The following is a 26,155-nucleotide window of genomic DNA, read 5'->3' as shown; positions in this document are numbered from 1 at the left end:
GTTCTTGCTCTGGGTTTAACCTATGGATATTCGGCAGCGTTGCTGCCCCAACCGCAGAATAGTTTCGCTCGCATCTTTCTCCGCCGCCATTACTGAACTATTCAAACTAGTGCACGACATTAACGTCATCGTTCTCAGCCACTCCCTCCAAATTGTTTCTAGAAACCGACTTCAGAGCCTAGCTCCCAGACCTACTACTGAAGCGAAATTCAAATTGAGCGGAAGTACGTAGGAGGGCAGAGCCAGGCTAGGTCTATGGAGCTATACCCCTCAAAATCCACTTTTCTCAGGATATAATTTTTTGTCTAGTAATTTGAATTCTGAAATCGAAAGGGGAGGCAAAAAAAATACACACCGCTGGGTGTTAGATTTTTCTTAAGTCGCCTTTCTGTTCTAAAAAGCCTTTGAAAATGGCATTGACGTCATACAAATTGTACAATCAAAGCTACTGCTTGACGTTAAGCTCTGGTTACTTCCACTCTTCTCTCAGGGCATCGACAACACAGCTGGCAGGTTAGGCTCTCCCTGTCAATACACATGCTACAAAGAGTTTTGGCTGTTGCTAATGTTGCTAATGCTCTGATATTCTGTTTCTGCTTCCAATGCCATCAAGCGGGATCTCTTGTCGTAGTCAGTCCTTCACTAACCAATCAGCATTTGTTAGCAGAATGCTAGCGTGTTATGGGCAACGACGACTTACCCTGTAAGAAATTGAAAGGAAATAAGTACTCGTTCATTCAACTTTTGACCTGTAATTCAAGTTGAACATGTGAAAACTACAATCAAATCAGAGATTTATCAACGACAATCTGGCGAAAGAGACAATTTTAGCCGTTTAGTTCCATAGACTCCCATTCATTTAGCACTTGACCGCAATCACTCCCAGTGGAACTCTGGTGAAACTGCAACAAAATTCGGTACAATGGGGCTTAATAGGGAGTGGGCAGGATCTCCTTAAACAGGCTCTGGAACAACTACATAAAACCAGGATCTGGTCGGACCAATGAAATTGCCAGGGAGGGCTTTATGATGATGGACAGATGATCAACAGTAACGTAATCAACAACGTCACGAAAGAGCGCTTGGGCTGAATTCGTTTTCAACAAATAACATATTACGTTGCTCTGATTGGTTGTAGCTCTATCCAATTGAGCGTAGAGGCATTTGTTTTATGAATTCGGTTGAAACACGCCCCATAGTCACAGCCCAACGGAGAGTTTTCAGACTCATATTCTGACTAGAATTATGAGTATGACAACGTCAGGCTAATGGACCACAGCCTCCTGTGTGATGGCACCTACGTTATGTCATGTGACTTTAGTTATACGCCTCTTAAGCAATAGGTGCATTCGATATGACCCGACTTCATGCGGCTCTGCAGCCGGCTGACTTGAAACAGTGAATTCGGTTACTTTTTGTCCGACTTGAGCAAGCCCCCACCCCTCGCCCCTCGGCTTGAAGCAACGGCCCCGGTGGATGTAGGTGGTATTGCATTTACGGTTAGGTTCCCTTGTCTTACGGTCGTTTTTATTCTATTATGTGCGTTAGACATGACCCGACTTAATGCGGCGGACTTGAAAAAGTGCATTCTGGTTAGACTTTTTGTCCGACTTGAGACGGCGCCGAGGATACGTCACTGTGACGTTGCCATCAAAGTACAAAGAGATCGAGTCGAGAACAGCCGGCTGTGTAGCCGAGCGCATTTTCTCAAGAGCAACTGCACGGGTTCAAGTGACGACACAGCTATTTCATGATTGGCCAGACTCACACACGACAACTTTGACGCGTGTTTTGTAATATTCGGACACCTTCAGTTTCGCCAACACTCAAAAAGGTTTAATTGAATTAAAAATGTGTTGAAGAAAGGGTTTTAGACAGCCTCTTCACTAACGGAAAGACTAAGTTTAATTAAAAATAAAGTAAAGTAAGCAAACAGCGCTTGATCGGTCGTGACTGACATCAACGCAGCAAACCACGAGAAGCTGGAATGTCAGACTTCACAGAGCCGTTTTCAACTCCTCCCTGACTGCGAGTGGCTACTCTCGTTTCATGCAGCCGCAGTCCATGTCGAACGAACCTAATGTATTAGCACCCCTAACTTTACCATAGGCCTAGCCTTTTCAAGTCAGAAGTAAAAAGCTTTTTCCTTATGCTGTCCAAAATTACCCGATGTCCCAATAAACCTGAATTCACCCCATAGGCTCGGAAGAGGAAACAGAAAGGATTTGTTTACCCCGCTCACTTTCGCATGACTAGGTTTAGTAAGACGTGAATGATATTCGTTCACAAGTAATAATACAGGTTTTGTTATTTTGACTTTTTTGTACTTTACTTACAGTTAAGTGCAGTGTAAATTGTTGGCCGCAATAATTGATAAATGTGCGAGTGTGAAATGACCATTTTGAATAATACAAACATGATGCATTATTTTAATCCAGGAATGTCTTTTAAAATCGTATCTTCTGGGTTACATGCAGCCTTAGGCCTACATGAGAACATGATTAACGTTTGCAGTGGACGTATTTAGGCCAGGGAATTGGCATGTTGAGCAATGTTGAGTTTGAGACTTGTTTTCCACCAGAAACACTATCACTGTTAACTTAGCTTTTTATTGTGAAAAATAAACAAACACACAAACTTTTCTATTGTGATCAGATAGTATAGTTCAGGTACATTATAATGTAATACACGTTCATAATTCACTTAACCACATGGTCAGTTGAGGTAAGGTGTATTTAATATCCATGTTTAGTCGACTTCATGCGACTTTGGCTCCTCCTCTCGGCCAATGTTTTCATAGGGCAGTGCAACCGCCAGAGCTCATTTAGTGGGGGAGGCGAGCAAGCAATCGAGGCGGAATGGCGAAGAGCTGGTTACCCATGTCGCTCCTCTTTATGGGGGTTTTCTCACTGTACTGCGCCGCGTCAGCTGATCACAGCGGTGTCAAGAAAATGAAGATGCAATTTGCCACGGGCCCGCTACTTAAATTCCAAATTTGGTGAGTAAACTCTCTCAGAGAAACGCCGTGCTTTTAGCGTGTAGTTTAGCTAACCTAGCTAGAAGCTATTTTGGTTAGCTCGTTTTGTTGCTATAGAGTAGCTCTGACGGGGAAACGTCAACGGCCTGCTTCAAACGAATTTGAGCATTTGCTGAATTTGTATCTGATTTTATTTTTAGGAGCATAGATTCACAGAGTATGCACCATTCCCAAACCATGTAGCCATTTACTGTTGATAGACAGTAGATTGTTAATCGGTAAAAAAAAATGCGCCCCGCCGGGCCGGCCCCTGAGAATTTAAACCAAATGCTCCAAAGTAGCCTACGAAAGAATTACATTTTATGTCGCTCCATACGCATGATGAGGAACCTTGAAATTACATTATCCTGTTATGGAAGGAAACACTTGATTTGATCTTGGATTTATGTAGAACGTCCATCAAGATTCTGTGAATTAGCTGTTTAGTTATTTACCAATCAAATTGCTTTACCGGAATTGAAGACGCCATTAGATTAGTAATGAAGCAAACGTGAGTAGACACATTCAAATAAAGTAAACATCCGGGCCTTTTCCGGTGCTTTAGTGGCGCATATTAAACAACATTCCCGGTTGCGAGAACGGCTAATGGCATATCTTTGTTATTGAATAACGTTTGTAGGTGAAGGGTTGAAGATGTGATGCTCGTGCTACTTCCCCTGTCAATTGGATAACTAATCCCGATTTGCTTGCCATGCTGGTTGAACGGTTGGATTACCGTGTAGCGCTCATAACCGTGGAATGGAATTATCTGACCTAGGTGGGTGTACTGATGTGTCCAGGGTCAATCCCGCGAGAGCCTATTGTTCCGTTTTTGGTTTATTGTCATTAAACCTCTGTTCAGACCGCTCAGTGTGCGTGACAGGAATGTTGCCCCATGCCTCCTTGCAGAAAGGAAACGTCACTGTGTAACCTGGAGACCTGTGGAGCTACCATGTGTTTTTTGGGTTGTTTGTGACCAACTGTGGAATCTAGCCTTGCCCCTGAGGACTGGGGGGGGGGGGGGGTGTGAGTGTATTTGAGATGTGTGTGTGTGTGTGAGAAGGTCCCCTGCTCCACTGACTTGCCCCCTGTCCCCTGCCCCCTGTCCCCTGTCCCCTGCAGCATCTCCTGAGGGTACAAGCGGGTGTTTGAGGAGTACACGCAGGCCCTGTACCAGCGCTACCCAGACATCCGCATCGAAGGAGAGAACTACCTTCCTCTCCCCCTCTACAGGTGAGAACTACCTTCCTCTCCCCCTCTACAGGTGAGAACTACCTTCCTCACAACACCTTGTATCAGTCTAGTCTCACACACACACACTTGGAGACAGCAGTATAGACACACACACACACACACACACACACTCTCCCCTGCTCCTCCCTGGTGTGTGTGTATTCCAGCTGGGAGGGTTTTCGGTACTTCCTGTATTTCATACAGCAACAGTCCACCTCAAACACTGGAGGGCACATCCTCTCATAGAAAGTTATTGAACTGCTTAGTGAAGTGGTCAGCTGGTCTGGACATGTTAACAGCCCTCCCACTGTCTCCCTCCAGACACGTCGCTTCCTTCCTGTCTGTGTTCAAGCTGGCTGTGATTGGCCTGATCCTGGTGGGAAAGGACCCCTTCACCCTGCTGGGCATGCAGGCCCCTGCCGTCTGGGTCTGGGGCCAGGAGAACAAGGTAAGGGGCCACAGGCCTGGATGGGGCTGGAAGATACACATGGTTGTTACCCTTGGGATGTCATTAACACCTTTGTCCCTTGGCTGTCTATGTCGGTGTCCATGGTAACAGCAGCTGAGTGTGGGGAAGGGTACCTGTACATAAGGGCGTAGGAGTCCCAGCTCTCTCTCTTACACACACACACACACACACACACACACACACACACACACACACACACACACACACACACACACACACACACACACACACACACACACACACACACACACACACACACACACACACCCTCCCTGAGCTCCAGTGTTGCTGCTGTTTGTAAGCATTAACATTGAGGCTCCACATTCCAGCCATTTGCTCTGGACTGAGTGTGCTCACTGTAGGCCTGGTCTGAGCATGCTCAGTGGAGCTCAGCCAGGAAACCACGGTGTTTACAAATGTGCCTGTGTTTGAAATGGTATTCACTACGTTGTGGTCCTTGTGTTTCAGATCTATGCCTGTATGATGGTGTTCTTCCTCAGTAATCTGATAGAGAACCAGTGCATGTCCACGGGGGCGTTTGAGATCACACTGAACGGTAGGAACCAGCCATGATGCCTTCCATGATCCACTTCCTGTCTGCTAGCGTTGGGGTCATGTTCTACTTCCTGTCTTATACACCCTGTCATTACTGGAGGAAGTGTCCTCACTGTGTGTGTGTGTGTGTGTGTGCGCGCAGACGTGCCGGTGTGGTCCAAACTGGAGTCTGGTCACCTGCCCTCCATGCAGCAGCTGGTCCAGATCCTGGAGAACGAGATGAAGATGAACGTTCCTATGGATACGCTGGCACACCCGCGCTCCTAACCCCTCCTCCTCTCCCCGGGCCAGCCTGACACCCCTCCATGTAAGTCCTCCTCCTCCTCCTTCCCCTCTTATCTACTCCTCTCTACTTCCCCCCCCCTCTCCTTCTGCTCTCTCTTTCCCCCCTCCATCTTCTGACAGAGTTTACCTAGAACAAGCATATTGGACTAGACATGTAATCTAATTTACATCTAATGTTCTCTCTTTCCCCCTCCTGCCCCCTCTCCTTCCCTCTCCAGGTGTGAGGTGTGTGTGTGTCTTGCAGGGCAGTGAGGTGATGTTCATGAAGGTCTGAGCTGAAGGCAGGAAGACTGCTAGCCCAGACTGGACGCCCTCATCACTCCTCGCCACGCCCCTTAGAGACGCCACACCCCTCACCCGGACCAGGGTGCTTGGCAACCGCGGCGGCCATCTTGTCGTTCTATTCTACTACTGCAGATTGTTCATCCAGTTGCAATAAACACAGGACCCCGTTCCAAACTCCACTACACCCTGTATACTTGTCCTGGTTGGAGGACATTCCTCAGACCCCCAGAAAGATGCGGGGCGTAGGGCCCAGGGTTGTGTTTAGAACGGGGCCAGACTGATGTTGAGACGGGGGTTGGTTCCTTCCGAGACTGCCTCCATCTGAGCTGATCCATGTTCTCACCCCACAGAGCCTGTGTCTAGTTTAACTGTTCCTTGTCTTAATTTAACCTTAATCCTCATCATATAGAGCTATGTCCTGCATCATCTGATAAGTCTAAATCTAAAAATCCTGTTCTAATTTCATTACTGAATTTAATGTAATTTTTATATTTGTTTTGAGTAGCTTGAAGTGGTGGTTTAAAACGAGTAATAAAAAGGAGTAAATCTTATAACAGTTTTGTTGTTTGTTTATAAAGTTACTCTTGTTTTTCCATTTGAGCTGTTGGGTCTAAACCTGGCTAGCTATTTTAGTGGTTGGCGACATCAGCAGATAAAGTAGCAGTAAGTAGCACTACATCAGTAGTAAAGGCTAGCTTCATCATTTGCTTAGCTAGGTGAGAAGGCTAGCAAGCTCAGTATCTAGCATTAGTTAGTATACTAGCTAGCAGCCATCTGTTCATCTCTTCTACTTTAGCTCCATGGATTGTATTAGAAAGGCTAGTTTAGCCTCCGGATCCTGGTCCTTGCCCAGGGCAGGCCAGGTGAAGCCTCCATCATCTGAGATGTTCAAAGAGGATTAGGCCAGATTGGTTAATCCCTCAGTCTCCGACAGCAGCAAAGCTTTGATGTCATTGTGTTCTGGTCTGAGCCTTCTGTTGCTCATTCAGTCATGAACATTGAGACTGGTGAAGGTTAGCACAGTACCACTCTCTGGCGTTACTTTATTAATGTACATAGTTTCATGAATATGACAATTTCAAGGCCCATTGGTGGAAAACTTTGGTTTGACTTGTTCAAAACAAAGTCAACAGCTGTCACAAACTAACAAACACAAGGAGACCGATCCATATCAGTAATAAATAAAGTAGTAGTAGTTTGTTAGTAATTGTGTAAACCTGTGTTTCACGATCATTCATATATTTTGTTGCTATTTAGATTCTGTTGCTATAGGTGAAGAGTGGCCTCTACTTCTATGAAACACACGCACTCTCTCTCTCTCACACACACACACGCTCAGAGGAGGTCCTGTAGGCAGGTGTGGATGAAGGCCCTGTCTCTGTGGCTCAGAGTGCAGCTTCTCTACAGGAGCCTGTGTACCAGGGGCCCGAGGCTGGGGGCCCAGCAGGGCCGGGGGCTGAAGGGGGTCTGCAGGCACCGCTGAAGACGCTGAAGACCCAGATGGACCCCAACCCTCCCGGCCAATAGGAGAAGCTCCTCCCTGGATGTGGGTGGGCTGTGTGGAGGCCCCGCCCCCCTGGGCTCTGGAAGCTGGAGGTATGGCCATAATCATAAAGACTTGATATGTTTCAAAGTCAAACTCAAAGACTATATGTTTGTAGTTTGTGTGCGTGTGTGAGCTGGGTCCAGGCTGACCTTCCCCCCAAGGAGAAGCGTCGCCTGGTAGCCCCGAGACAGGAAACGGAGGCAGAGCTGCTTGTTTCCCAGCACACGGAGCCCCAGGCTGGGGTTGAGGGACAGGAACAGGGGCCTCATGGAGACCAGGGGGCCAAAGCCTGGGGGACCAGGGCCCGGGGGACCCCATGACCAGCGCCTCAGTCTGGAGCCTGTCTCACTCACACACTCATCTCAAGACATGCCAAGGCTCAGCCTGATACACGTACACAGGTACACACACACACACACAGGTACACACAGGCACACACACACACAGGTACACACACACACAGCAGATACCACAATCTTCATGAGGAAATCGTCTCTAGGAACCTCTTGCTGTTCTATCCATCGGACGGACAACCAATCACCTACCAGACACTGCCGTTACTGTGGTAACAAGTGGCCCTGCCGTCAGAGTGGAACAGGGCCCTGATTGGCTGCTGGTTGGGGGTGTGGTCATCGTAGACTAGGCACACCCTCCGTACTCCATCAACCAGTAGGATCAGGGCCAGCAGGCCGGAGGGGTAGCTGCCGTTGCCGTGGTGATAAGGATGGACACGGCTATCAAGAGTGACACTCACACACTCATATACACACACTCATATACACACACACCTATACACACACATCCATTCACACACATCCACACACACACACCTTCACCCATTGACCCCTCCCTGACAGGCTGTGAGAAGAGAGGGATACAGGATCTGGGCGGAGCCGTCAGGGAAGCTGTGAGGAACAGCCTCCCGCTATGGTAGGACCTCTGCACCACCGCTGCCCCAACCTGCACACACACCATCAGACCACCGCTGCCCCAACCTGCACACACACCATTAGACCACCGCTGTATATATATATATATATATATATATATATATATGTATGTATATATGTACATAGACGTCCTGAAGAAAGAGGAGTGAAGGCTGCAGCACCTGAAGGCCACCAGGTTAGGAGAGGCCGAACTGGGAGTTCTGCTGGTCCAGACCAGGACCAGGGTCCAGACCAGGACCAGGGTCCAGACCAGGACCAGGGGGGGGGGAGAGGGGGAGAGAGAGAGGGGGAGAGGGGGAGGGGGAGAGAGAGAGAGGGGGAGGGGGAGAGAGGGGGAGGGGGGAGGGGGAGAGAGGGCGAGGGAGAGAGAGGGGGAGAGAGAGAGAGAGAGGGGGAGAGAGGGCGAGGGGGAGAGAGGGCGAGGGAGAGAGAAGGGGGGGATCAAATAGATAGGAGATGAATGAAAAACAGGGCACCCAGTGATAATTTAATCATGGACCTCATCAAGCCTTACCTGCCCTCCACCTCCACCATCCTCACTTCCACCATCCTCACCTGAGGCTGCTCCAGGCCCATCAGGTCCAGGGGGGGCTGGGCCTCCTCCCCGCAGGCCTCACACAGCACCAGAGGCTCTGGAGGCTGTGGACACACACTGGTCAGAGTTCACGAGCGGTCTGTATTTACCAGACACATCATTAAGTAACCACATCTCAGGTGCAGGGGATGCTGGGTAAAGTAGTTTACCTGAGACGGGAGGGAGCAGGGGATGCTGGGTAAAGTAGTTTACCTGAGACGGGAGGGAGCAGGGGATGCTGGGTAATGTAGTCTCCCTCTTGTACCTCAAGACCCCTGGCCTTCCAGAACAAGGTGCTGGCCTGCTTCTGCCTGAGTCCAGATCTCCTATTGGCTGCTCCTGCCTGAGTCCAGATCTCCTATTGGCTGCTCCCTTGCTCCTGCCTGAGTCCAGATCTCCTATTGGCTGCTCCCCTGTGCAGAGCATGACATCCTCTTCTGCCCGCCACCTTGAAGCGAGGACAGCTTCGTACTCCATGGCAACGCCTCTGAGAGTGACAGATTTAGACTCACACACACACACATACACACACACACACTGACCCACATACACACACATACACTAGCACATACACACACACACACACTTACCCACAGACACCTAACCCTACTGTGTTGGGCCCCCCTAGACAGCCAGACTGTGGCTTCAACAGGAGGTGAGGAGTGACAGAACCCCTGTCTCTCCTGCTGTTGACAGTAACCATAGAGACGGCTCTGGTTGTCCAGGGCTACCTGGTCTACTGTACCTGGTCTGTTTGCCAATCTCAGTATGACAGGTAACCAACACAAATCTGGACAGTGACTTCCTAGTAAATCACTTCTTCCTTCCAGTTTAACGGCAGATTGCTACCATCAATAAGAGTGGGAGAGGAGATTGCCACCTACTGTTTGGGAGTGTGTGGTGCATTGGCAAGTCAACAGACATTGTTTTTATAACTTGATTTGTGGTCTAAGGTAGATGGATGTTACCCGCTAGATCCAATAGCCTTACTAATGAGCTAATCTACCCTAAACTCACGTATGTTCTAACAGAACAATCTGGAACTGAATCCGGAATGGGAACAAACACATGAATGGAAAAATAAGAATTGACCAAAGGTGAAAAAACAGCTCGGCAAACTACGGAGATAATTGTTTGAATAATCTTTTCAATCTCAAAATGTAGTCATTTTAACATAAATTTAGTCAAAATGTTTGACACAGTTCATCTGGCCTATAAACTGTTACCATACTTTCGTTTTCAACAGGTATGTCCGCCTTAAACCTCGGTAATATTTTCAGCTGGGGAACAAGTGACGACTGAAACGTGATAGGTCGTTTGTTCTAAGGTCGAGATGAGAGGCGAGGTAATACAGGCATACACACGAGTTTAAGGGGAATAGTAGTAGCCTATATCTAAATTATAATTATCCTTCCTAATGGATGGTTTTTTAAGAAAGACAGGTTTAATCTTTATCAACTTCTTTATAATAGTCTTTCCGCTGCCGATCGGAAAAGGTGAGTTTGAGCAAAAGGCTAACTGGTAGAAAACTGGATTTCGGAGAAAATGAAAGCAATGAATTAAAAAAAAAAAAATTTCCGTCCAATTTAACCCACATAATGTATTCGTATTCAACGGGTTTTTACGACCTCGAAGTGTGATTGTCTGAGCCGTGGTATAAAGCCATTGATAAAACCATAGAGTTAGTGCTATAGCCTATAGGCTATATAGGCTACTGCATGCACCAAGCTACCAAAGCAAATTCCATGTCGTGTAAACGACATAGCCAATTGGCTATTAAAATATATTCTAATTTCCCAGTTCTAGAGATTATAATGCGCATTTACATTAGACAATAAGATCATGTTGAATTGAAATAGCCTACAATTTCCTGCATTTCTATTGAAAATAAAATAGGTCGATCAATTGTGTATTGTCTTGTATCGTCTGTTTGTAAACTAAGCAGCATTTCCACCTCCAAAACTTTGAAACAAGTTGATTTAACCTGCTGTATTTGGCTTTACACCAAGTTAACATTTCGCTTGCTCTAACTTTTTACATGTTCCCGTTAAGGCCTATCAAGGTTTTTTTTATATCCCGATGATGTAACCGTTGTACAAAATAAATAAAATGTATCAGATGGTGTGATATCAGAACTACTATTTGGCGTTTATGATGATTAATTATGTCGATGTAAAATTGTGTTGTTTTAGTCAATTTAGACATTGTCCAAAATCTGTTACCTTGCTTTAATTAGTTTAGGGTCAGTCTAAATTAATTTGGAAACTTTCTTCGCCATAGATGACACTATCAAGGAGAAGGAGTCCAGCCTGGAGTACTCATACACTCGCTTTAACTCCTCATACTACGAGGTGGTGGCGCGGCTGGATGAGGAAGTGGTGGACTTCTACAGCACTGTTACCAAGTTACACATGCCCAAGAAGAAATGGAACGAAGAACCGCGTAGCTTTTCTCATACACAGTGGGAGGACAGCATTCCTGGTCGAATGCTCATCGATAAGGAGTGGTTTCCACGTTTTGCTAAAGTAATAGGAGAACACATGATTTCCAGCGGGGATGGTGAGTGGATTCAAATCACCCAAGAAGACTGACACTGTCATTGGTGGTCTTGTTCATGACTGAGTTTCTCTCTCTCTCCCTCCCTCTCTCTCTCTCTCTCTCTCCCCCCCCCCCCTCTCTCTCCCTCTCTCTCTCTCAATTCAATTCAATTCAATTGGCTTTATTGGCATTAAGAAACAAATGTTCATATTGCCAAAGCAACACTGGAACCACAGAACACAATATTAAAACACAAAACAATATTCATATCGTTACAATTGATGTCAGTATACTATTGATGTTACCGGATAATACAATATCAATCAAACATGACAAATTCAATTGAATTGAAAGATTAAAGGAAACTTTACCATAACCTTAAGTACCTTATTATATATACATATATACACATACACGTCAGTCACACATGGTATATGTTGTGCTTGTGCTTTGTGTGTGTGCATTGTGTGTCCAGGTCACTCACTGTCTCTCAGGTTGTGGCATACTGATACATACTGGGCAGCAAGGTATGCTCTGTCTCCTTCTCCTAGGAGTATTTTTACCTTTGAGAGGTCACCAAGACCTTTGAAATCTGAGGTTACAGAGTGGAATTTGTTCCAGTAACCATTTCTTACATCACTGAATGTTTCACATTGTAGGAGGAAGTGCACCTCTGTCTCAACCTCACCTGTCGAACAGTGACCACATATTCTGTTTTCTTTTGGTTGCCATGATTTTTGGTGACGTCCTGTTTCAATTGCCAATTGGTGGTCACTGAGCCTGTACTTGGTTAGGATCTGTCTCTGCTTTCTATCTCTGACAGTAGAAAGATATTCTGCCAATTTATAATCTCTTTCTAAGGCCAGATAACATTCTAATCTACTTTGGCTTTTAGTTTCTTCTTTCCAATGTTCCAGGTAGTTTTTTTTTACATTGTGTTATAATTTGGTTGACTCTGATTGGTGTCTGGAAAGCAGTGTTGGTGTGAGACTGGTCAGGGTGTGTCTGAGTGGGGGCAGTTAGTCTCAGCACCAACTGACATAGGGGACTCTTATCTGGGTTCAGTTCTTGGGTTTGGAGGGCTTTGGAATGGAGGGTGTCTAGAGGGCTGGATTTAAGGTGATTGAAGAAATTTAGTGCTCTCTTTTGGATATTAATTATCAATGGGTATCTGCCTAATTCTGCTCTACATGCATTTGTTGGCGTCTTTCTGTGAACATGTAAGATGTATCTGCAGAATTCTGCATGTAGAGATTCTGTTGGGTGTTTGTCCCAGCGGGTATAGCTATGATGACTGAGTGGACCCCATACTTCACTACCATACAGCGCAATGGGCTGGATTACACTATCAAATATTTTAAGCCAGATTTTAATTGGAACTTGCAAATTATAAAATTTTCTTCTAATTGCATTTAGGGCTCTTCGAGCTTTTTCTTTTAGTGCATTCACTGCCATGTTGAAACTCCCTGATGCTGTTATGGTTAAACCAAGATAGTTATAACTCATAGCGTGTTCAATTACATGATTACTTATAATAAACTGGTATTTCTCTTCCTGGCATCTGGGGCGTTTTTGAAATATCATGATATTAGTTTTCTTCATATTTATTGCAAGGGCCCAGTTTTGACAGTATTTTTCAACAATGTCCAGCTGTTGTTGTAGTCCTCGTTCGGTGGGAGACAGTAGGACAAGGTCGTCAGCATAAAACAGAGACTTCACCTCTCTGTCTAGGAGGGAGAGGCCAGGAGCAGTACATTGATCTAGCTTAACAGCAAGTTCATTTATATATATATTAAACAAAGTTGGACTTAAATTAAAAATCTCTCTCTCTCTCCCCCCCTCTCTCCCCCCCCCCTCTCTCTCTCTCTCTCTCTCTCTCTCTCTCTCTCTCTCTCTCTCTCTCTCTCTCTCTCTCTCTCTCTCTCTCTCTCTCTCTCTCTCTCCCCCCTCACTCTCTCTCCCTCTCTCCCTCTCCCTCTCTCTCTCTCTCTCTCTCTCTCTCTCTCTCTCTCCCCCCCCCCTCTCTCTCTCTCTCTCTCTCTCTCCCCCCTCTCTCTCTCCCCCCCCCTCTCTCTCTCTCTCTCTCTCTCTCTCTCTCTCTCTCTCTCTCTCTCCCCCCCCTCTCTCTCTCTCTCTCTCTCTCTCTCTCTCCCCCCCCCTCTCTCTCTCTCTCCCTCTCTCCCTCCCTCCCTCTCTCTCTCTCTCTCTCTCTCTCTGTCTCTCTCTCTCCCTCCCTCTCCCTGTGTGTTGTAGGAGATGCGACGGTGCAGATGAGGCTTGGCTGCAGCTCTCAGGGAGGGTCTGAACCGCGCAGCTTCGCTGAGCTGGCCTACAGAGGAGAGAGTCTCCTGTCTTACAGGCAGAAGCCAGTGGCTCCCTGGGTTCTGAGTCCAGGGAGGGAGGGGCCTGACAGGCCGTGGCCGGAGGCGGAGTCTGTTCAACAGGACTTCAACAATGTGAACGGATCATGGCAAAAACCAGCAAATGACAAAATTGCTGAATTCTTAAACAAAACATGTTTTTTGAATCTCGATCTGTTCTCAAAGTATGAAAAAGTAAATAAATGTAAGTATGTAAGTGTCTGTAAGTACTATCATCCTAATCACCATCCCAATGACGACTTTGTTTAACTGCTCAGTTAAATCTGTTTTGGATTGCAGCTAAAAATCCTCGTATCGAACCACGGGGCCATCTTGGTCCGGGGCAGAGTAACCTGTCCTGCCTGGTCACTGGGTTCTACCCACGTTCTACCGACATTAGCATGCGGTGGTTCAAGGACGGCGTCCGTCTGGTCGAGGGCATCTGGTCCACTGGGGTTCGGCCCAGCGCGAACCACACCTACCAGATCCGGACAGGCCTGGTCACGGACACAGATGACACAGTCTACCACTGTGAGGTGGACTACCCTGATATGATCAGAACCACGAACCACACATGGACACCAGGTATTACTGGGGTCTTGTGTCAACATGAACAACTGAAAATATCTAAAAATGTTTACAAAAATCACATATGGATGATGATTCTAAGAATTGAACAGAATTGCGTTCCTTATCTTGTCTTGTCTGTTCTTACAGAACCTAAGAACTCAAGAACTTACTGGCATCTATTGGTGGTATTGCTAGTTGCTGCAGTCTTCCTTACTCTGGTGGTGGTGTATTGTGTCAGGAAGAGGGTACCAGAAGGTGAGCGTACACTGTGTGTTTTCCTTGAGATGACTTGCAGATTCTGACTTCCTGCACATGATTAACTCATGATTCCTCTTCTCCAGGGGGTCCAGACCAGTGTATGACAGGTGTGTTATATTTATATTATTATTAAATGAGTCATTCTGATCATTTCTTCCATCCTCCATATCTGTGCTGAAAGCTTCTGAGTTAGATTGTAGATGTGACATTTATACTTGTGGGAAAGGACCAGGCTGAGCAGCATGACGTTCCTTTAGTTTCCCTCAACACACACATAGTTCAAGGAGAACTGTAAAGGTTATAAATAATAATTGAAATAAAAAAAATACAAAACCTAAATAAAATATAAATGTAGTACTATAGAAGGAAAGCAAACCTAAACAACTGGAGTTTATCACCAGACTGTACATTCTTAACATTGTGATTGTTGTCCAAACTCTTTTCTAAGTCATGGTACAGGAGGACCCGGGCCCGGATGACATCCTTCGGAAAGACACAAGTGACACTGGAAGTGACAACAGTAAGACAACATTGTGTTTGAAACAAACTGTAAAATCTAACATTTTATAGAGCACCCCCACAACCTTGACTGTACCATAAACACAGTTGGTTCTAGCATGTATATACTGACTCTGATTTGGATTTGTAGCCGGAAGGGATGAGGCCTATGGAAGTGGAGACAGCTGTGGTGAGTCAAATGTTGAACCCCTGTGTTGGTGTTCAACATTAGTTTGCCGAACTGTTAATATTACTCAGATATTCATATAATATAATTACTATGTAATACTATAATAATAATTATAACATAATACTATATAATACTTAGTATAATATATATATTATAATATACTAAAAATAAATAATTACACTCTGCTCTGCTCTACACCTCTGATCTGCTCTAAGCCACAGTGCTCTGCTCTTAGCTACTGTACTCTACGGTAGTTACATGTCTTGTTGTCATGGTGTCTACCTCCAGACGTATCCACAGAGGAACTGGCTCTTCTCAGCCGCCCCAGAGCAGAGCAGCAGACTGGCCCTCCAGCTTCCAGCCTCCCTCCAGCCTCCCTCTAACCTCCGAGGCTCCCTCCAGACTCCCTCCAGACTCCAGCCTCCCTCCAGAATCCCGCCTCCCTCCAGACTCCAGCCCGGTGACCTGACCACCTTCCCCTCCTCAGTCCAGCAGAGGGCAGCAGAGATCAGAACCAGAATCAAAGGGGATTTATTCGCCATGAAAGTTTGCACAGACAAGGAATTTGCTTTGGCAGGAAGGTGCATACAGTAAACATATAGGAATCTTAAATTTAAATATGTGGTCTAACTATACTAAGGATACATAAACTAATAGAGCTGATCAGAACTTGAGCAGAGATGTTATTGTTACACAGTATATGGTTAAACACAGACAACTTTGACCACTTAAATAATGAACACTTTTGAGGCATGTTCCATTGGTATTGGTTTATGTATCGGTTAATAATCTATTTTTAAAACTATTATGGACCGTGTTCGCCCTGACCCAACTCATCTGTAAAGTCCATTCAAATCAGCCTTGGAACTTCAGTATCACTTTTTGGAGTGCACTTAACGGAACTGGACCTGACAACTACATGCACTATTTGTAAATATTTGGAGAATATTTGTCAGTCTTTTGGGTGTAAATAGAGTTTTGTATGTCAACTTACATTTCATCATTCCACAAACACTTATCATGTCAGATAGTGAAGTGGATTCATTCATCAACATTCTCTCTCTCTCTCAGGGGAAGAACTCACTCCTCTTTCTCTCCTTCTTTTCCTCCTTTAACACCAGCCTGCGTCTTACATTTACATTTACATTTATTCATTTAGCAGACGCTTTTATCCAAAGCGACTTCCAAGAGAGAGCTTTACAAAAGAGCATAGGTCACTGAACATAACAACGAGATAGTCCCAAACATTGCAAGCAGCCAAAACATGAAGCATACATTGTGAAAAAGCTAAACAAGTGCCAAAAGGGAAGACCCATAAGAGCATGTAGTTATACAAGTTACAAATAAACAACATGAACCACAAAAGTGCAGGACTGTACCTGTAAAAGAACAATCAACAGTAAAATATTACACAGCAAGTACAAGACTTAACTTCGTTATATCTAACCTACAATAGCAACAAGTCACTCAATAAGAGTCGTAGTGATCCTGGAGGAGACTAACAAATCCAGCCAAGCATTCTTAAGTGCCGTTGTACTCCCGGAACAAGTGCGTCTTGAGCCTTTTCTTGAAGGTGGGGAGACAGTCAGTGTCCCTGATGGAGGTGGGGAGCTGGTTCCACCATTGGGGCGCCAGGCAGGAGAAGAGCTTGTGTTGGGACCGGGCAGTCTTGAGCGGTGGGACCACCAGGCGGTTGTCTGAAGAAGACCGTAGGTGACGGGTGGGGGTGTAAGGTTGCAGGAGAGACTTGATGTAGATGGGTGCAGTCCCGTTCACTGCTCGGAAGGTCAGTACCAGGGTCTTGAATCTGATACGGGCGTTGATGGGTAGCCAGTGGAGGGAGATGAGGAGCGGGGTAACATGGGAGTGTCTGGGTAGATTGTAGACCAGGCGGGCCGCTGCATTCTGAATCCTCTGAAGAGGGCGGGTTGCACATGCTGGGAGACCAGCGAGCAGCGAGTTGCAGTAGTCCAACTTGGAGAGGACCAGTGCTTGGACTAGCAGCTGGGTGGAGTGCTCAGACAGGTATCTCCTGATCTTTCGGATGTTGTAGAGGGTGAATCTACAAGACCGGGAGACTGCGGCGATGTGGGCCGTGAAGGAGAGCTCGTCATCCATTGTAACCCCAAGGTTCCTGGCAGAGGATGAGGAGGTCACCGTCGCAGATCCCAGGGTGATTGACAGGTCGTGGGAGATGGAGGGTTTAGCCGGGATGATGAGAAGTTCTGTTTTGGCGAGGTTCAGCTGGAGGTGGTGCTCGGTCATCCAGGCGGAGATGTCTGCGAGGCAGGCCTCAATCCTAGCAGAGATCCCCGGATCGGTCGGGGGGAACGACAGGTACAGCTGGGTGTCGTCAGCGTAGCAGTGGTAGGAGAAGCCATGGGAGGTGATGATTGGTCCAAGTGAGGTGGTGTACAGAGAGAAGAGGAGGGGTCCAAGGACGGAGCCCTGTGGGACACCGGTGGAGAGCTGGCGGGGGTCTGACAGTTTGCCTCCCCAGGAGACCTGGTAGGATCTTCCCGAGAGGTAGGATGAGATCCACTGGAGTGCAGTGCCAGTGATGCCCATCTCTCCAAGTCTGTAGAGCAGGATCTGGTGGTTAACCGTGTCAAACGCTGCAGAAAGGTCCAGCAGAATGATGACGGATGACCTCGAAGCCGCTCTGGCAGACTGGAGGGCAGTGGTGACTGAAAGGAGGGCAGTCTCTGTGGAGTGGCCGGTCTTGAAGCCCGATTGGTTGGGGTCAAGCAGGTTGTTCTGAGAGAGAAAGTTAGACAGTTGGTTAGATACAGCACGTTCAATTGTTTTAGAAAAGAAGGGTAGCAGTGATACCGGTCTGTAGTTCTGGAGGACGGCAGGGTTAAGGGAGGGTTTTTTGAGTAGAGGAACAACTCTGGCCTGTTTGAAGGCAGAGGGGAAGGTGCCAGAGGTAAGAGAGGAGTTTAGGACATGGAGCAGAAAAGTTATGATAGAGGGGGAGATAGTTTGAAAGAGAGGGGAGGGAACAGGATCAAGGGGGCAGGAGGTGGGGCGATGAGAGAGAATGAGGTCAGAGAGCTCTGACTCGGACAGGGGAGAGAAAGAGTTTAGACATTTAGTTTGGTCAGTCGTGAAAGGTGAGGGGGTAGGAAAGGTGGGTTTAGGGAACCGACTGCTAATGTCGGAGACTTTTTCCTCAAAGAAGGAGGAGAAGTCGTCTGCTGTCAGAGTGGAGGGGGGGGTGGGGGAGGTGGGTTAAGAAGGGTGGAGAAGGTAGAGAAAAGTTTGTGGGGGTTAGAAGCAGAGTTAATTTTGTTAAGAAAGTAGAGGGTTTTAGCACCAGTTATGTGAGAAGAGAAGGATTTAAGGAGGGAGTGATACTTATCAAGGTCCAGACCGTCTTTGGACTTGCGCCATCTCCTCTCAGCTGCTCGAAGGGTGGACCGCTTTTCACGAATAACATCCGTAAGCCACGGGCAGGAGGGAGAAGATCGTGCAGGCCTGGTTGACAGGGGACAGAGAGAGTCAAGTGATGCAGTTAACGTGGTTAAAAGGGTGTCGGTGGCAGTGTTAGTGGGGTAGGACGAGAACTCGTCAATGGGAGGGATGGAGGATGTTACAACAGAGGAGAAATGGGAGGGGGATAGGGAGCGGAGGTTGCGCCGGAAAGTTACGAGGGGAGGGGAGGTAGGAGGAGTTGGAGGGAGAGAGACAGAGAATTTGATAAAGTAGTGATCAGATATGTGCAGTGGGGTTACAGAGGTTAAGTCAGTGATACAGTTACGTGTCAGGACGAGGTCTAGCTGTTTGCCTGCCTTGTGGGTCGCCGGTGTGCTCAGCAGCGTCAAATCAAAGGCAGTCAGGAGGGACAAGAAGTCAGCAGCCTGCGTTCCTTGGAGGTGGATGTTGAAGTCCCCAAGGACTATCAGGGGGGTCTTTCCAGTTTCTTCCCCTTTCTCTCTTAACACTTTCACCCAGTGGTGGAACCAGCTCCCCACCTCCATCAGAGACACAGACTGTCTCTTCACCTTCAAGAGAAGGCTCAAGACGCACTTGTTCCGGGAGTACAATGGTACTTAGGAATGGTTTGCTGAACCCAATGCTAGTTTCCTCGAAGATCACAATGACTCTTGCTTAGAGACTGTTGCTCTTGTTGGTTAGTGCAGGTTGTTCACAATGTGTGCTTCTTGTTTTGGCTACCCGCAATGCTTTGGGGCTATCTTGTTGTTATTATCAGTGACCTATGCACTTTGTAAAGCTCTCTCTTGGAAGTCACTTTGGATAAAAGTGTCTGCTAAATGAATAAATGTAATGTGAATCTCTGTCTGTCTCCCTCCACCCCACTCTCTCTCTTTCCATCATACATCTCTCTCTCTCCATCTCTCTCCCTCTCTTCACCCTCCATCATACATCTCTCTCTCTCCATCTCTCTCCCTCTCTTCACCCTCCATCATACATCTCTCTCTCTCCATCTCTCTCCCTCTCTTCACCCTCCATCATACATCTCTCTCTCTCCATCTCTCTCCCTCTCTTCACCCTCCATCATACATCTCTCTCTCTCCATCTCTCTCCCTCTCTTCACCCTCCATCATACATCTCTCTCTCTCCATCTCTCTCCCTCTCTTCACCCTCCATCATACATCTCTCTCTATCCATCTCTCTCCCTCTCTTCACCCTCCATCATACATCTCTCTCTCTCCATCTCTCTCCCTCTCTTCACCCTCCATCATACATCTCTCTCTCTCCAGTTCTCAAGGTTCTTTCATCTGGATGTTTCGTTTGATCACAAGCCGTTGTAAGAAGAAAAGACAGGGATGGAGAGAGAGAGGGATGGAGAGAGAGGGAGGGATGGAGAGAGAGGGAGGGATGGAGAGAGGGAGGGATGGAGAGAGAGAGGGATGGAGAGAGAGGAAGGGATGTAGAGAGAGAGGGGATGTAGAAAGAGGGAGGAATGTAGAGAGAGATGGATGGAGAGAGGAGAAGGATGTACTGTTTAGAGAGGGATGGAGAGAGAGGGAGGGATGTAGAGAGAGAGAGGGGATGTAGAAAGAGGGAGGAATGTAGAGAGAGATGGATGGAGAGAGGAGAAGGATGTACTGTTTAGAGAGGGATGGAGAGAGAGGGAGGGGATGTAGGGGGGATGTGCTCCACCCTCTCCTCCTCTCCTACTGTCCTCTCCTCCTCTCCTACTGTCCTCTCCTACTGTCCTCTCCTCCTATCCTACTGTCCTCTCCTCCTCTCCTACTGTCCTCTCCTCCTATCCTACTGTCCTCTCCTCCTCTCCTACTGTCCTCTCCTCCTCTCCTACTGTCCTCTCCTCCTCTCCTACTGTCCTCTCCTCCTATCCTACTGTCCTCTCCTCCTATCCTACTGTCCTCTCCTCCTATCCTACTGTCCTCTCCTCCTCTCCTACTGTCCTCTCCTCCTCTCCTACTGTCCTCTCCTCCTCTCCTACTGTCCTCTCCTACTGTCCTCTCCTCCTATCCTACTGTCCTCTCCTCCTCTCCTACTGTCCTCTCCTCCTCTCCTACTGTCCTCTCCTCCTATCCTACTGTCCTCTCCTCCTCTCCTACTGTCCTCTCCTCCTCTCCTACTGTCCTCTCCTCCTATCCTACTGTCCTCTCCTCCTCTCCTACTGTCCTCTCCTCCTCTCCTACTGTCCTCTCCTCCTCTCCTACTGTCCTCTCCTACTGTCCTCTCCTCCTATCCTACTGTCCTCTCCTCCTCTCCTACTGTCCTCTCCTCCTCTCCTACTGTCCTCTCCTCCTCTCCTACTGTCCTCTCCTACTGTCCTCTCCTCCTATCCTACTGTCCTCTCCTCCTCTCCTACTGTCCTCTCCTCCTCTCCTACTGTCCTCTCCTCCTCTCCTACTGTCCTCTCCTCCTCTCCTACTGTCCTCTCCTACTGTCCTCTCCTCCTATCCTACTGTCCTCTCCTCCTCTCCTACTGTCCTCTCCTCCTCTCCTACTGTCCTCTCCTCCTCTCCTACTGTCCTCTCCTACTGTCCTCTCCTCCTCTCCTACTGTCCTCTCCTCCTATCCTACTGTCCTCTCCTCCTCTCCTACTGTCCTCTCCTCCTCTCCTACTGTCCTCTCCTACTGTCCTCTCCTCCTCTCCTACTGTCCTCTCCTACTGTCCTCTCCTCCTCTCCTACTGTCCTCTCCTCCTCTCCTACTGTCCTCTCCTACTGTCCTCTCCTCCTCTCCTACTGTCCTCTCCTACTGTCCTCTCCTCCTATCCTACTGTCCTCTCCTCCTCTCCTACTGTCCTCTCCTCCTCTCCTACTGTCCTCTCCTCCTATCCTACTGTCCTCTCCTCCTCTCCTACTGTCCTCTCCTCCTCTCCTACTGTCCTCTCCTCCTATCCTACTGTCCTCTCCTCCTCTCCTACTGTCCTCTCCTCCTCTCCTACTGTCCTCTCCTCCTCTCCTACTGTCCTCTCCTACTGTCCTCTCCTCCTATCCTACTGTCCTCTCCTCCTCTCCTACTGTCCTCTCCTCCTCTCCTACTGTCCTCTCCTCCTCTCCTACTGTCCTCTCCTACTGTCCTCTCCTCCTATCCTACTGTCCTCTCCTCCTCTCCTACTGTCCTCTCCTCCTCTCCTACTGTCCTCTCCTCCTATCCTACTGTCCTCTCCTCCTCTCCTACTGTCCTCTCCTCCTATCCTACTGTCCTCTCCTCCTCTCCTACTGTCCTCTCCTCCTCTCCTACTGTCCTCTCCTACTGTCCTCTCCTCCTATCCTACTGTCCTCTCCTCCTCTCCTACTGTCCTCTCCTCCTCTCCTACTGTCCTCTCCTCCTCTCCTACTGTCCTCTCCTACTGTCCTCTCCTCCTCTCCTACTGTCCTCTCCTCCTCTCCTACTGTCCTCTCCTCCTCTCCTACTGTCCTCTCCTACTGTCCTCTCCTCCTATCCTACTGTCCTCTCCTCCTCTCCTACTGTCCTCTCCTCCTCTCCTACTGTCCTCTCCTCCTCTCCTACTGTCCTCTCCTCCTCTCCTACTGTCCTCTCCTCCTCTCCTACTGTCCTCTCCTACTGTCCTCTCCTCCTCTCCTACTGTCCTCTCCTACTGTCCTCTCCTCCTCTCCTACTGTCCTCTCCTACTGTCCTCTCCTCCTCTCCTACTGTCCTCTCCTCCTCTCCTACTGTCCTCTCCTACTGTCCTCTCCTCCTCTCCTACTGTCCTCTCCTCCTCTCCCGTTATTCTCCCTCCTCCTCTCACTCTCTCTTGCCTCCAGTCTCTCTCACTCTAACATGCCACCCCTCCCCCTCTCCTCTGTTCGTCTCGTCCACCACCTCTCCCCTCTCCCTCCCTCCCTCCCTCCCTCCCTCCCTCGCTCGCTCCTCCTCTCCGCTGTGCGTAGTTGCAGTGTTGGACGCAGTGAAGCAGCAGTGTTCTATGGGGAGCTTGTACCCTGCGACGCCTGTCATGCTCTGAGCTATGGTGCACCAGGAGAAACATGCTTACCAGGTGGGTGGCGTTGTTTCTGTGTGTGTGTGTGGGGGGGGGGGGGGGGCGGGGGTGTTCTGTGTGAATGCTTCTATGTGTGTGTTTTTCCTGTGTTTGTATGTGCTCTGTGTGTGCTCTGTGTGTGCTCTGTGTGTGCTCTGTGTGTGCTCTGTGTGTGCTCTGTGTGTGCTCTGTGTGTGCTCTGTGTGTGCCTGTTTTCATGGGTGTGTTTCTATGTTTCTGTATCAGTGTCATTATTAAGGTGCATGGTTTAGGTGTGTCGGTCATCTGTATGTGTGTGTTAACCAGACAAGGGCGTGTCTGTCTGCCTGTCTGCCTGTCTGCCTGTCTGTCTGTCTGCCTGTCTGTCTGTCTGTCTGTCTGTCTGTCTGTCTGTCTGTGTTGGTCTCTGCCTGTGTATATAATGTGTGTGTGTGTGATTGTGTATGTAATGTGTGTGTGTTTGCTTGTGTACATATGGAAGGAGAAGACAATGGAGGGAGGGAAAATGGAGGAAATGAGAGATGGAGGAGGAGGAGATGGGGGAGGAGATGGGGGATTGGTGGATAGAAGGAAATATGACAGTATTAGAAGTCAAATCCATCTGTGATTGATAGAGTTACCATACCGCCTGTGAGCTATCTTGTAGAATACATGGGTTCAGAGAAAACATAAGGAGAGGAGAGGATCCGAGAGGGGAGATGAGGGGGAGATAGCAGAGGGGAGGTGAGATGAAAAGGTGTGTGTGTGTTGCTCATGGTGTATGGTGTGGTGTCATTAAGTAGTAATTTAATTTCCAATTTGAAATCACACTCCAGTTAACTCATTCATCAACAATCCTTCCTTCTGCCTTCCCTCACTGAGCAGTATTCATATAGTATTTCTTGTAGTAAATTGGCAGTATTTTATTTATGTTCCTGTAATATTCCTATAGTATTTATGCAGTCTTCCTATAGTATTTCTGTGTACTGTGTGTGTTATTATTGTAGTATTCCTGTAGTATTTATGTAGTATTTATGTAGTACTGATGTAGTACTGTGTGTTATTATTGTAGTATTTCTGCAGTATCTATGTAGTACTGATGCAGTACTGATGTAGTACTGATGCAGTACTACTGATGCAGTACTACTGAAGTACTGATGCAGTACTGATGTAGTACTGATGCAGTACTGATGCAGTACTGACGCAGTACTGACGTAGTACTGACGCAGTACTGACACAGTACTGATGCAGTACTGATGTAGTACTGATGCAGTACTGATGCAGTACTGATGCAGTACTGATGCAGTGCTGATGCAGTGCTGATGCAGTGCTGATGCAGTGCTGATGCAGTACTACTGATGCAGTACTGATGCAGTACTGATGCAGTGCTGATGCAGTACTGATGCAGTACTGATGTAGTACTGATGCAGTGCTGATGCAGTACTGATGCAGTACTGATGTAGTACTGATGCAGTACTGATGTAGTACTGTGTGTTTTCTTCTCAGGCCCAGAGGAGGAATGACAGAGAGTCCATCAGGCAGAAACTGGCCCTCGGTGGTTTCTATGACGACGAGCCAGTCATCTACACTAGCTGCAGCAAGAACAGCCTGTCGTCACGGTGAGAGAGTGTCTGTGTGCGTGCGAGTGTGTACAATAGTGTGTGCTTCTGGACCAGTGTGAGCAGCAACGCTGCATGCAGTGAAGAGCAGCCGCCAGCAGAGGGAGACAGACTGAGTCAGCTGACCTGTACCCATCCTACCTCTACCACTGACCTGTACCCATCCTACCTCTACCACTGACCTGTACCCATCCTACCTCTACCACTGACCTGTACCCATCCTACCTCTACCACTGACCTGTACCCATCCTACCTCTACCACTGACCTGTACCCATCCTACCTCTACCACTGACCTGTACCCATCCTACCTCTATCACTGACCTGTACCCATCCTACCTCTATCACTGACCTGTACCCATCCTACCTCTACCACTGACCTGTACCCATCCTACCTCTACCACTGACCTGTACCCATCCTACCTCTACCACTGACCTGTACCCATCCCCATGCTATACTTTCGTGAAAAATATTCTGTCTTCAACCAATTCTCAAAGTTTGAAACAGCACTGAAACTCAACAAGGTCTGATGTAAAGTGTTTATTAGAATTCAGAGTGACAGAGATTCCAACACACAGAGTGGGTTCCCGGGAGCAGACTGGACATTCCTCTTACATATCAAACCTTCTCAGTTCTGTAATTCTACTATTGATACAATACTGTTTGTCACAGAATGCATGATGCATTTCTCACCCTATTGGTCTCTTACCCTAGAGGCTTCAGATTACAGTTACATAGAAAACGCTCCTATTTTTAGGTTTGATCTGGCCTTGAAGACCAGCTGCACTGGGTTGCTGAGCGTCAGGTGGTAAATCTGTCCCTTGATATCTGGGCCTTGTAGTCCTAGATATCTGGGCCTTGTAGTTTTCTATGGAAGAAGCATATACACCCAGTCTTCTCTCGCCCTCAGACCCTAAATATCCAGATTTGCACTTTGGACTTAATATCTTCTACATATTAGTGGCAATACTAATCATTCAACAGCTTTGCATCTGGTTTTCAGTAATATAGCATATAAAAGTAAAAAAGGTGATTGAGAGGTTCATTTTCAATCATATAATTCATGATCATTCTCCATCTTCATAATTACAATATTGTGATGTTGTTTCTACAACGATACCACTGATATATACTGGTGTTGTGGAGGTATGCTGTAAAGTTGTTTCCTAAAAACTCATATTCTAATGGTACACACACACACACAACCACACGCACACAACCACAACCAAACAAACACACACACTCATTTCTTGCTCTGGGTTTGTTGTTCCTTGATCCTGTAAAGCGTGTTAATCTGATGACGTATCAAATGTAAAACTGTACAAGGTCCCTCTGAAATCTCTTTACCTTCATTATTAATCCTTCATATTCCATTAGAATCTAGTATAATCTTTATATAATCATTTATAATCTGGTGTTATCTAACATAATCCTTAATATTCCATTAGAATGTAGAATAATCTGGTATATAATCCTTTAGAATCTGGGGTTGTCTAACATAATTCTTAATATTATATTAGAATGTAGAATAATCTGTTAAATAATCCTTTATAATCTGGTGTATAATCCTTCAAGAATCCTTTTTCACTCGTTAATAATCTTACAGTACAGTATAATCTTTGATAATCCTTTCATAAACCCTCTAGAATCCCTTTACATTCAAAATAACTCATAATCCTTTATAATCTATATTAATCTGTTATAATTCCTTTATAGCTTTGTATGAACATAACGTTGTGTCAGAGGACATTATGGGATGCGTGTAGTTCAATGGTCAAGCAGATCTAGAGGCCACAGCC

The 26,155-nt window shown here is 47.1% G+C and overlaps 3 protein-coding genes across 4 annotated transcripts in view; 2 read left to right on the top strand and 1 right to left on the bottom strand.

Annotated features, from left to right (window-relative positions):
- The first annotated feature begins 2,803 nt into the window (after positions 1-2,803).
- selenot1a (selenoprotein T, 1a) lies at positions 2,804-6,397 on the top strand. Its single transcript, XM_084706736.1, has 6 exons — positions 2,804-2,998; positions 4,139-4,249; positions 4,571-4,697; positions 5,187-5,274; positions 5,416-5,580; positions 5,777-6,397. Exons 1-5 carry the CDS (start codon positions 2,859-2,861, stop codon positions 5,538-5,540), a joined length of 591 nt encoding a protein of 196 aa, XP_084562862.1. The 5' UTR covers positions 2,804-2,858; the 3' UTR covers positions 5,541-5,580; positions 5,777-6,397.
- Positions 6,398-7,244: 847 nt separating this feature from the next.
- Positions 7,245-9,390, bottom strand: LOC146272161 (glutamate-rich protein 6-like). The gene is given in 7 exon segments (XM_084707720.1): positions 7,245-7,433; positions 7,539-7,773; positions 7,935-8,090; positions 8,268-8,295; positions 8,298-8,349; positions 8,895-8,978; positions 9,127-9,390. Coding segments are annotated over 7 exon segments (1,008 nt in total).
- An 884-nt stretch (positions 9,391-10,274) lies between these two features.
- LOC146272160 (schwannomin-interacting protein 1-like) overlaps positions 10,275-26,155 on the top strand; it is a 19,655-nt gene continuing 3,774 nt past the window's right edge. The window contains exons 1-10 of one of the 2 annotated variants that reach the window (XR_014767093.1): positions 10,275-10,409; positions 11,194-11,472; positions 13,705-14,016; positions 14,112-14,396; positions 14,529-14,636; positions 14,723-14,746; positions 15,088-15,159; positions 15,289-15,327; positions 15,616-15,908; positions 22,671-22,758. Coding sequence is in view for 1 of the 2 variants with exons in the window: in XM_084706699.1 (XP_084562825.1) it covers positions 22,748-22,777; positions 24,245-24,357 (143 nt within the window). In the remaining variant the exon portion in view is untranslated. Of the gene's footprint in view, positions 10,410-11,193; positions 11,473-13,704; positions 14,017-14,111; positions 14,397-14,528; positions 14,637-14,722; positions 14,747-15,087; positions 15,160-15,288; positions 15,328-15,615; positions 15,909-22,670; positions 22,778-24,244; positions 24,358-26,155 lie in introns of those variants that run through there. The other variant, XM_084706699.1, reaches the window with a different exon arrangement.

Source organism: Hypomesus nipponensis, chromosome 10 (assembly GCF_054491055.1).
Source record: "Hypomesus nipponensis isolate SF chromosome 10, ASM5449105v1, whole genome shotgun sequence".
NCBI lineage: Eukaryota > Metazoa > Chordata > Actinopteri > Osmeriformes > Osmeridae > Hypomesus > Hypomesus nipponensis.
This window is presented reverse-complemented; position numbering and strand designations above follow the sequence as displayed.